The sequence below is a fragment of the Xiphias gladius genome, chromosome 22 (assembly GCF_016859285.1).
Source record: "Xiphias gladius isolate SHS-SW01 ecotype Sanya breed wild chromosome 22, ASM1685928v1, whole genome shotgun sequence".
NCBI lineage: Eukaryota > Metazoa > Chordata > Actinopteri > Istiophoriformes > Xiphiidae > Xiphias > Xiphias gladius.
The window spans coordinates 28961674-28974097 of record NC_053421.1 but is presented as its reverse complement, the minus strand read 5'-3'; the positions used below and the strand labels follow the sequence as shown (position 1 = coordinate 28974097).

Below are 12424 nucleotides of genomic sequence, written 5' to 3'. Positions count from 1 at the left end.
GTTTCAGTATTTATTATTTATCAGTGTGAGAAAAGCTCTAATTATCCTCTGACGCCATGTGGAGACTCAAATAAGTCTTCACTGAAACCAAGATATTGCTTCTACTGAGAGTAATTAAAATATTTATGCACACTTTAAGAATTCACTCCAAATGCGTCATTAAAAAGAGTTCATTTTAAGGCCTTGCTTCACCTGATAGGTAGCCAGGTAAAGTCATGAATACAGCTGTCCTATACCAGCGGCAGGGTGCAAAGGATCTGATTTAGTCTAAAACAAAAACAAAACCACTGAAACTGAATCCAAACCGTCCACTGACTTTTCGAGTGGCAGGACGTGGGGGCCGGAGATGGAGTATCTGTAGACAAAGGTGAGAAACTTCTGGAAGACGGTGAAGAAGGGCCAGTGGGAGAGGACGCAGATGCTCTTCTTCACCTGCAGGCTGCGGTTGGTGATCGGCCGCCGGTCGACCACGCTGAGCAGGCCGAGCCTCACGCTCTGCCGCTCCGACAGCAGCTCCCTGGGGAAGGACTCGTAGAACTGGATGGCTGCTCCGTAAACCTGCAGGAACAGCAGAGGATTTATCGGTAATATGTGGTGTCATTAAAAGGAAGGAAACATCTGATTTATCAAGCAAAAACCTCGAGCACGATCTGGTTACCAGCTTCTCAAATGTGAGAATGTACTGCTTTTCTCAGCTTTATATCGCAAGTAAAATGTATGTCTTTGGGGTTTGGACTGTTGGTTGGAAAAAACAATTTGAAGACGTCATCTTTCACTATCTTCTAACATTTTATGGACTAAAATTTAATCAATCTATCAACAGTTGACAAAACAATGTGTCCTCCAGCTGCAACAGAAATTATAGATGTTTAAATTTCCTTTTTCCCCTGAGCACTTTAAAGACCTCTCGTCAACATGGATTAGAAATGTGGATGAGGACCATGTGATACAATCGAATGCTCCAGAACAGCTTCTATCTTTTGTCATATGAAGGCAGCAGCTGATTTCAGTGATTTCCCAGCTCTCTCAATGTCAACCTCAATTTAATAACACAAAACCAAGCTTCTCTGTTCTTGTTATCCCTTTGGATTAGATTAAACCAATAATTAACTAATTTAGCGCAGCTGCCTACGTATCATCTCTTTGTCAATGAGTCTGTGTGATTTCTGTAAATTTTATGGCTGCGACTTATGATTGTTTTCATTACCGATTAATCTTCTAAATATTTTTTCAATTAAATCAATTAATCGTTTAAAAATAAAAATGTCAGAAAATAGTGAGAAATTCCCAGTATTTCCTAGATACTGTGCGTACAAAACCCAAAGATATTCAGTTTACGATCATATATGACACAGAAAAGCATTCAATTCTCTCATTCTCATCGCACAGGGAGTGAATAAACGGCAGCTTACTGTTATTCTTAAGGAGAAATGTGGGTGTGTGTGTGTTTTTGTTGCGTCACCCACCTTGTCCCCGGAGGCGGATGTGAGGACGAAGGTGGAGAAGACGGGCAGCTGGTACTTTGTGTTTAGAGGCCAGCTCTCCACGGTGACACCCATGGGCAGACAGAAGACCGGCACCGACTCCGGCAGAGGAAACGCCTCCAGGTCCTCCTCTGGGTACCGGCTGATCAGACCTGCAGCACACAGCAGTTAGTCTGTTTACACTACAATTTCATCATGTATTATAACCATGTTTTATCCCCTCTATCGGCATAGTCTGTTGAAGTAGTTAAAAAATAAAAACCACCCTGAAAAGTTACTCAAACAACCTCGATCAGAATCCCCACAGATGTGTCTGTTAGGGGATAAAGCCTTCATGCCAGCAGGGTCTACTAAAGCAGACTCTGAGCTGCAGTAACAGGTTTCATTGTAGCAGACAGGCTTATTTAATGTAACCGGAAGAGCTCACATAGACCAGAACGCGCAGGGTGGCTTAAGGACCGCTTCTTTTGAAAATCTGACAGCCAACATAAATAATGTTCAAAGCAAAACTCGCCAAATATGGCAAAAAACCTTAAAAATTTGTTTTAAAAAAACCCATATGTTTTATGCATGAAAATATTTCAGGAAACCTTAAAAAACCATGATTTTTGTAACGAAGGTCACTTGTCTCTGTTTTGATCCACCAGAATCAAACCTTTCAGCTGCACATCTACAAGCATTTCACACGTCTCAAAGGTCATGTGATTCACCTGGCTTGCTTCTTTAAGCCTTGGAAGCTTTTCCTTTTGAGCTACCTGACCATAGGTCTGCCATTGTCTTCATAAGCCCTGGGCAGAAATGCAAATGAACTGGGACCTCGCTGGAGGGGGGCCTGGAGCAGTACGAGTGACCATGCCAACACATGTTGGTACTGTCCAGATATTCAGCCTTGTTGGGAGAAAGTGGGATGATTAATATGGAGGACACTGGGCTTTAATATTGATGGGTCATTTTCCTCTTTGTATCTCGGAGTTATTTCTGAAGGTCTTTGTAAAAGTGATTTCTACCTCCTGAAGATCGTTATGGTCACAAGTAAAGAAGCTGATGCGAAACGCTCCAAAGAAAGCCTCCTGCTCCAGACCATTTCATAGGCACCGTCAACTCGCTACGCTCCATGGAAAAAATGCCTTACACCCTCCGTCTACCGAGGGAGAAGGGTGAAAAATACTGGATGAAATGGGAGTGTTACTCACGGGAAACAGGCGCTGATTTTTCTCTCTTTTTTGTCTTTAACTGTCAATCTTTGTCTTTAAATGCTCTTCACTTCTGTGCAATGTAAAGTACCCATGTGTCTGTCTCTGGTGTTTGCTGACCTCAGTCTAGCCTTCATGCCTCTATCGTGCACTTCTGTTTGTGCAATTTAAAATGCTATAAAAAATAAAAGTCTGCCAAAGAGCATTATCAAAAGCGAGGAAACATCAAAAATTAAAGATACCAGTAAAAATACAACGTCTGACTTCCTTCTCAGTTTAGAATCACTAGAATGATTATTAATAAGTGTTGTAGAAAATTCCAGTACTTCCAATTGTGGCCATTCTGACTAAGGGGTTGTGCTAAGTTTGTACTCACAACCTGCGTCAACCTAAGAATCATGAGATTGACCCGGGTTGACACAAGAATCTTCCTTTAACTTTAGTAGTTCTGGCCTGAACTGCGGGAGCCGCGATAAGACGGCAGTGTGCAGTGCAGCGGAGAGATAGATACTCACTGGCTTCGTAGACCAGGGCGTTGGCTTTGGCCACGGCTCTCTTGTAGCACACATACAGGGCAGGACCCCACTGGAGACAAACACAAACACACAACAGCAATGGCAAACTGAACGGCAGACTCCAACATTAAAAAAAAAAAAAAAAAGTATATTTCACTTCAACTAACTTAAGAAAAGGAATCAAGAGAAAAAAGTCCATTTGAATAAACTGTCAAATAGTTATCCCAACAACAAGAGAACCAGTCCTCCATTTAGAAGAGGCTACTATTTCATTTTCTTTATAGGACAGTGGACATTTATTAACATTACTTTTATTCATTTGGCAGAGGTACAAATGATGTTAGTTGAAAATCTTTGTGCTTTGGACTGTTGGTCAGACAAAACAGGACATCTGAAGACGTCGCTTTGGGCTGTGGGAAAATTATAAAAAGCATTTTTCACTATTTTCTGACGTTTTATAGGCAATATAATCAATTAATTGAGAAAAAAAAATCAGCAGATTTAATCAATAATGAAAATAATTGGTAGCTGCAGCCCTAGCTAACATTAATCAACATTTCATGTGCCAGTGTTAGCAATCAATTCAAATCCTTTGACAAAATGTTCTAACTGTAGACAAGCCTTTATTTTTACTGCCCATTTTTTCCACTTAGGTTTTTCCCTTTTTAATAATTTTAACTTGCTGTTGCGGCTGTTTGCTGTTACCAGAAACTCAACACTTTCTCCATGAAGTTCACATTGGAAGCCCTCCCACATTTCAGGTTCACGATCCCCATCCCCATCCCGCAGCTTTTCCTGTTAGACGTCTGCAGGAAGGGTTGAGTTTCATTCACAGCAGCTTCAAATAGATTGTATTGATGCAGACTTTCGTATATTATCTCCCAAAAACAAATCCCTAATTGAAGCACATTCGTAATGCTCCCCCGGTACTCACCATGCCGGTGTTGAGGTTCTTGTCGACGCGACAGAACGTGTGCGGGGCGACCTCCCCCTTGCTGGGTATCAGCAGGGCGATGTCAGTGACGCCCAACGTGTGGAGGCCCTGAGAGTCCAGAGCCCGCCGGTAGGTCAGGAACACCCGGTGAGCCGTCGGGCCGCCGCCAGAGCTCAGACTGGCCGAACGGCTGTAAGGAGTGGTCTCGATGACGTACCAGCCCTGCTTCAGCTGCTCCTTCCCCTCATACAGAGCCCTGCCGGGACAGAAACTTTTCATGTCAATCGGCCCTAACCTGCCGGTCGTTCAGCCTTCGTTTGCACTCACTTCAGCAGGGATGAGCTACTAGACGTCAAGTGATACGGAGCAAGTTTCCAGTTTGTCTATAACAAAGAAAATTAGAAACAAGGCAGTTTTGCAGTGACTGTTCTTGTTTGGATGTAGCCAGTCAAAACTGGGAAATGCTTCATTACTGATTCCACCTGGGAGGCTACAGAAACGTGGATCAAGTGTTTCTTTGGCTGCTATCAAGCACAAGCGAGCTTTAATTGTTTTAACGAGTGTTACCGTGTTGACATGTTGATTCATTACACTGCTGATAAGTTCATAAAAACTTAAGAGAATGAATTAACACGTATGGCAGCCTGGTAAGTCATTTCTTAATCAAAAATGCCTGTGGTTTAAACTTCTCTGATCAAATCCTCCTCTAATGTGAGGATTTGCTGCTTTTCTCTGTTTCATCTCATTATAAACTCAATGTCTCTGGGCTTTGGACTGTTGTTTGGACGAAACGAGGCATCTGAAGACGTCACCTTGGACCTCGGACATGGCTGTCCACACAGAGGTGGGGCGTGTTTGTTTACAGTTGACGGTGTGGTTATTTCACATCCTCTAGTGAACTGTGGTTTGAGAGAAACACACCTGAACCCTTGACTGGAAAAGGTGTTTGAATGATTTGTAGTTCAGGAAATCCAGAGAAACACCAACAACAGAAACTCAGACCACATCAACAAAAAAATCCAAAAAGGGGAAATCACAGTCCAACACACTCAGGTGTCAGCGTCAGTACTGATCTGTTCAGTATTTGCGTGTGTTTATTTCAGCAGTTCAGTCTGCTGTGATGATTCCTCAAAGCAGCTGGATGGAAATCACATCAATGCACTCAGCACCGATCGGCAGGGATACAACCTGACAGAAACAAAATGTACGCAACTAAGAAAAAGTAAAGCCGGGCTCAGACTACAGGAATTTAAAATCCTGTGAAACGGGGCTGAATCTCTTCTTCTTCTCTCTTATCTCCAACATGCTCACACTACAAGACTTCACACTACAGGATATCATTAAGATGATCGAGCCAGAGGGAGCAATCGGGGAGCAATGCACCCCCTCTCCTGATCTCATGGGGAAGCAGATGTCAACAAAATGGAGACTTTGGTGCAACAACTTGCTGTAACGTTAGTAGTAATTAAAGCAGAAGGTTAAACGAGGCTGGGTGAGAAAATAGTCAGGGAGACGGAGTCAGACACGGGTTGTCTGCTCGTCAGCGAGAACTGGAGGTGAGATTTTAACCGTCGGTTTCCATTTCTGTCGGCAGTAGTGTGCTAGCTAATGTTAGCCTCAAGGGCTAGAATGTTTACCGTTGCTTGGCAACACCATCAGCTGCTCCGGGACTGACGTAATCATAATCATCCCAATTTTAACCGCTAAATATCAAACATGTTTGGTTTTAATCGGGGCAGCGCCGACGAGTCTGAGAACAGTTCGTGAGGCTTAAGACTGGATCTGTAAACCCCTGATATTAGCAGATAATCTTGACCGAACATCGGTACTGACCAAAGGTTCCAGACCAGATTTCTCCTCCGGTTGTCGGGAGGAGTGAATCGGGGTTTAATCATCCCAAAACTCCTGGAGTCTGAGCCCGTTTTAATGCCATTAGGCCGTTAGTATTAAGACGTGTTTAATGATCTGCATGTTGTGTGAAAACTCTAAAACCGCTGCTCTGGTGATTTTCATGTTTTAACGTCGTTTAGAGGAGTAGGTGGTTCCTCTGGGGAAGCAGTTTCTGTGGGCCCCCTTTCAGACAAAATGGAGGCAACTGCAATTTCAATTTTGGCTAAGTGTCACCATTAAAAAAAAATGCTGAATTAGCTATCACCAGGTCCTGTTTGCAGACAACTATCACTGGATGACTTTGATACTGAAGAAAACCTAAAAACTTGATGATTCTCAGGCAAGTTGTGGAGTTAAAAACAGCCCTTTTTTCTATGATTTCTACGTGGATTTATGGACTTTTATTTACGATGGACATCTGACATTTTGTCAGCGTAAGTCACACCGAGTCTAAAAATATATGTATCACGCCTGCTTGTTCAGATTTGACCAAGTTATGACTCCGAGAGGAAGTGTGATTTTTGACAAAACTTGCAGCAATCAGGCACTGCGGGTTTTAAAGAACCTTAATCTCCTCCATGAGCTGTGAGTCAGAATCACTGCTGCAGCTCTGACTGCCTGCCCCCAGTCTTCCACCGTTTGAAAACCTCCGCTCTATTGAAACCCCAAAACCAGCCTTGGATTAAATCCTTTCATGGCCACGTGGGATGAACTCAAAAATTAGCTACATAAAATCTGGCTCCTCGTAAAACTTCATCTGGTAAACTCAACTGTCGTGATGAGGTTCAAGTCTGGAAAATACCGGTCCCTTCAGCAAACTCACTGTTCCCCTACCTGCCCACTGTCTGTCAGATAAGCTCCACAAAATGAAAGAAAAAGAAAAAGATGTAATCTGATGTCCAAAGTAAGAGGATTTACCTCATTATCCCCTAACACGAGTATAATCCAGATTAATTAAACAGTTCAACATGAAAGAAACAATAGAGAAGAGTCTGTGTGATGCCGATGAGAGGACAGGACACGACACACGCTGCCCACCACTGCATTACATAATCCCCTGTATTATATAAGCTTAAAACTTTAACATGCATGACATGAACCAAAAACACCAGACCTCGTTTCTGTACGAGAGTGGTGGAGTCTCAACGACGGTTTCTGGTCATTTCAAATGAAAACAGCTGAATAATTTACAGCCCAACATGCAGTACATGTGTTTTCTATTATAGGAGTCCCTCTAAACCTTCAGTGCAACGTACACTCAGAGCTGTCACCACAATAGGAACAGAGGAGGCACCGGAGGGAAAACTCCCACCATCCGATAAAAGAAATCACAGAGGAAAGACTGCCCTCACTGTTCTTCGCTTTTCTTTCATCGCCAATGCACTTCATTTCACCGAGGACAAAGCAATGATATCTGCAGCCAAAAATGACTCTGCAGCCGGGGAGCGAGGGGCAGATTATTCTCGGAGCATCACATCATCAGAGCAAAGCCGAGCGTTACAGCATAAGCCACAGTTAAAGCTATAATGGTAAGTTACTGTCAGACAGTGGAGCCCTGCAGTGTAGTTTTCACAGGATGTGGGCCTGTGCAACTAAAATTTCCAGCTTGTTTTACCTTTTATAAATGCAAAACGTCCAGTGAAAATAACGTCAGGTATAAAATCAGAGGATGCAAGAAAAAAAACTTGCACGAACGGTGTTTGTGTCTTTGGCAGTTGGTAGAGCTACAACGCCACTGAATCCTGGCGGCCTGGATGGAGCTGGAGCAAAGGCAACCACCGCGATCCTAACGTTGAGTTAAGAAACATTTACACGTGAGAGGAGCTCAAGTTGATTCTCTCCCAGAGTTTACCTGACGGAACCTGCTGACATTCCCGGGAGCGAGCTGACTGCTTGTACTCTAACTGTTTAGCCTAATTAGTCACGTATCTTAGACTTTTTCTGGCTGAGACAGCAGCTAGAAAGTCTGGCTGCCCCCCCCCGCCCCCAAACAGACCCCTCCGCCTCCTACCAGCCTGACCTGGCCAGCAATTAATCCACAGTGGCAGTAAGAGGGAGCACGACAGACGACAGGACCGCTGAGTGAAAGTGACTGTCTGGTCCATGTTTTACATTCTTTTAAAACTTCCCTCACTGTTTGAATTTTAGGAATATAATTTATTTTGGTAAGGATTACAATTTTACATTTGATATCTTTGACTTATAATGAATCGGCTTTTCTAAACATCACTGTTACTGCTCTCAGAACAATATTTTGTTGTACAGAAAATTTTAATATATATTGGAATTCTTCTTTGAATATATTCTTTTACTTGCACAGTAATTGAATAGATCCGAAAAGAGTGTCGATAAAGTACCAGGTAGATGGGGAGTACCGATAAGCACAGCAGCGTTGATAAAATCCTAACGATACCCTTCCCTACTCCTGAACTTAAGTGTTACTGGGTGCTCGGCCAAACGACAGCGGCAACACAAAGCCGATGTGAGTGTGTTGATTCAGGTCCTGCTGAGTTGATTAAATCTGATCCAGAAAGTCCAGATTGCGTAACAGATCCATGAATTTGAAGGTCTGTCAACAGAGGTTTATAACATTAAGAGGGAGTGAGGTCAAGGCGAGGAAGGGTAGAAATACGGCGTTCACCTTACAAGATAACCCACCAGTCAACGCTGCCTTGTGCAAACTTGTGCCAGCCCCCCCCCCCGTGTCAACAAAGCAACATCCCTGAAATGTTTTTATACACAGAACCGTTATCTGTCTGAACACGACCTTAGACGATTTCAACTTGTTGGTGCACTAAATGGAAAGTCAGGGGCCACCAAATTCATCAGGGTTCATTTTCTCAGGACCATGAATGAACCAAATTTCTTCACAATCCATTCCATGTTTGTTCAGATAAGTCAGAGATGTGTCAGTGTCTCACCCCAGGTCCAGGATGGGCGGTTTGTCTCGTCCTCGGCGGTAGCACAGGTACAGGTGTGGGTTGTTGATGAGGCCGGCGCTCAGCTCGGCCGAGTGTCCGCCCAGCGTCCTCTCGATGCAGGTGAAGCCCTCCGGCACTTCCTCCCCGAGCCCCTTGGCGATCACCGCCAGGTCTGTGACCGGCTCCACCGCCCGGCCCGACGAAGATGACGAAGAGGAGGAGGAACTCGAGGAGGAGGAGAAGGTGGAGGTCTTTCCATCCTCATCCAGGGGCCTCCAGGGCCCCGCAGGGTCGAGACCCGCCACTACAAAGTAGTCCACCAGCTGGGGACATTTCTCCTCTGTCATGCCGCCTGTCTGCCCTCCACTGCAGAGAGAGAGAGAGAGAGAGATTTTAGATTAATTATTTAAGTTAGTCCTGATGCAATGATGCTTCTAACTAGGTCTGCAACTAACAATTATTTTCATTATCGATTAATCTGTGAATATTTTTTTTCAATTCAACAGATTAAGCGTTTTGTCTTTCATAATAAATACATAAATAAATAAAATGTGGGGTCATCTTTTATCTGGGCCAATACAAACAAAATCCAGCAGAGGTGCCCTTTTTTCAGGGCACACAAAACCCTGAAACTGAACAATCCCTCGTAATTAAAACGTACCACCCACCACTTCGCTTTTTCAGCTACTACTGCTGAACATACCCTTCGAATACTCAAAAACTAAGGTCTCTCAGTTCGGAACTGCAGCGTCTAGAAAACATTAATCAGCCTCAACCGATGTACAAAGTGAAAAACGAGTGGAAAACATAAAAACAACAACAACAACAACACAAACCACCTGTTCATTCATCACTACCCCTAGCGCAAACCTTCACACCAGATACGTGGCCTCAACTAGCTTCTTTTGTCACTTTACGCATGTGTAGCAGTTTGTTACTGAGTGAGACCAGTTACAAACAAACAGTGTACACTTCCTATAAAATGAGCTAAACTGATTGCATTAGAGTTAATATTGGATTTTGTTTTGATGCAACTGCCAGAAGCGGTGCATGTGCAGCCGTCCTGCAGACAGTTTGTTGAATGTCTGTAGGTCCTTTCACCAGGTGCGAGATATCGTCTGTGTCAGAAATTCCCGACATCTCTGGCTCCGAATTACAGGACGGAGCGATTTTTCCCCCTCGGTTGCTCTTAATGACAGTTCGGAAGATGTGACCTGAACGTGGCACAAAACACGATCCTTTGACTAACTAATGAAGTTGACACATCTGTAGAACTTCGGGGATAGTTTCGGAACTACATAATGAGAACAATCATTAAACACACACAGAGTCTGTTTTAAAGAAACCGTACACGGATTCTATGGAAATATTAGGGCAACGAAACAATTTGTTCTTTGTAACTGTCTTAAGTATTATCATTTTCTATTTAATGTTACATTTACCTCTGCTATTCCAGTTATCTATATTTATCTGTACTGTGTCAGCATTGTCAAAAACCTCCAAGCACATAAAGTTAATTGAGGTGAGCCTGAGGTGAAATTAAGAACGACGAGAGACACCGAGGTCACGCAGGAGCTGCACTAAAGAGAGATGAGACACACACTGACGGTTTCCTATCAGCGGCTAAGTAAAGCACACAAACACACACTATGACTCAGTGGCTTGGAGGTCAAGCCACTGAGTCACAGCCCTGAATCTCATCGGCCAATCAGGAGGGAGATAGAAAGGGAGCGAGCTCCTTCAATATCTGACCTGACTCGTCTTTTTTATTTTTATTTCATTTATTTTCTTCTCTCATCATTACACACATCTTTCATCATCGTATAAACGTTTTACTAATGTTTATTGTGAATATATTTTTCTTCAAGATTCGAAATAATTGTTTGAAATTTGAGAGAGAGATCAACACAGAGCGACAGAGAAAAGAGACTGGTCCTGGTGATGTTTAGTTAGAAAATCAATATGTTATTAAACTGGAGAGAAGAGGGCAGGGTGGTGTGTGTGTGTGTGTGTGTGTCTGGTGTGTACAGTGAGCAGTGTGTGTGCGGTGCGTTATAAAAACAGGATGTGCAGTGATGCTGTGAGATGCTGAAAGCTCTCTTATGTAACTGTAAAGGTCTCTCGCCCTCCATCCTCGTCTCTACTTTCCTCTGATAAAATATAAAGACACTGTAGAAGTGACTGTGAGTGAATCATCATAACCCCAGGCCATGTTGCTGATATTAATCTCATCTAATAAGTATCTGATATCTTTTTAAATAATTTCAATCACATTTTTTTTAAAACTGATATTCACAGATCACTTCATCTCTGCAGATTTGTTCCGATCCGATTCACAAAAATTTTGGACAAAGAACGTCATCAGCAAAAGGTTTTGTACTAAAACTTATGTTCTGGTCTATGAACTCTTGTTTCAGTTCAGTGGTGGCCGAATGAAGAATTTTCTTTTCTTCATAACAATATCAATAAATACCATGAGCAGAGCCGAAACAATTCATCGATTAATCTGGTAGCCGACTGAAAGACATTTAATTAACTATTTTGATAATCAAGTTGGCAAAAATGCCAAATGTTTATTGTTGCCAGCTTCTCAATTTTGAGTATTTTTGTGTGATTGTAAACTGAATTTTTTTGCATTTTGGACTGTTGGTCAGTTAAAACAAGACATTTAGAGACGTCTCCTTGGGTTGCAAGAGACATTTTTTAAATATTTTCAGATATTTTTGGGATTAGAGGATTAATTGGCAAAATAATCAGCAGTTATCTGCTGATTATTTTCTCAATTAATCCTTTAATGATAATGATAATGAAAGTTAGTTAAAGTTATTATGATATGGTCAATTTTCTGGGGTTCAGTTGAGATAGAAAAGTCTGTAAATTTAAAAACTGGCAAAAATCAAAAAGTACTTCCTCCCACTCATGCAAAAATTGTGTAAATCCAACATGATAAAGCATCAGATTCATTGATTTAGCAACATTAGCCAAAACTGACTAATACAAGCAGAGAGATTGCCGTCTCAGATTACTGCTATATCATGGGTAAATCCCTGCCAACAGAAAAAATAAAAAGGGCACCGGATAGATTCTGCTCTATTTACCCTCAGACCAAAGATTCCTACAAGGATCCTACAAAGACAACTTACCACACAGAGAAGAAATCATAGGACAGACACTTATGATGTTCCAACAAAAACTTTGACTATCAACTCCACCTGTAGGCTTGAAAGTCTGATTGGATTCACAGCAATTACACTAGATTCCAACAATGAGCTATTTCCAAAGTGGGAAAGCTTTTCAAAACGTCCACCAAATGGGGCTAAATTACGCTGCCTCCTTCACAATCCTCACTCACAACCTTGCTGAGCTCATGAACAGGTGCATGCGTTTGTTAAAGCCCCTGACTCCAGTTTCTCCATTGGTCAGAAGTTCAGAGATACTCTATCCTCGCTCACTCAATTGCTGACATGAAAATGCATTTCCTTGAAAC

General features: G+C 42.5%; 1 protein-coding gene across 5 annotated transcripts in view; it reads right to left on the bottom strand.

Moving 5' to 3' along the window:
- Positions 1-12424, bottom strand: part of LOC120784705 (DENN domain-containing protein 4B-like) — a 59356-nt gene that overhangs the window by 24194 nt on the left and 22738 nt on the right. For all 5 annotated transcript variants that reach the window (XM_040118715.1, XM_040118718.1, XM_040118717.1 and 2 more), the window contains 5 exons: positions 8938-9303; positions 4127-4382; positions 3193-3262; positions 1467-1636; positions 317-558 (listed from right to left, as the gene is read on the bottom strand). In XM_040118715.1, coding sequence (XP_039974649.1) covers positions 317-558; positions 1467-1636; positions 3193-3262; positions 4127-4382; positions 8938-9303 — 1104 coding nt within the window. The remainder of the gene's footprint in view (positions 1-316; positions 559-1466; positions 1637-3192; positions 3263-4126; positions 4383-8937; positions 9304-12424) is intronic.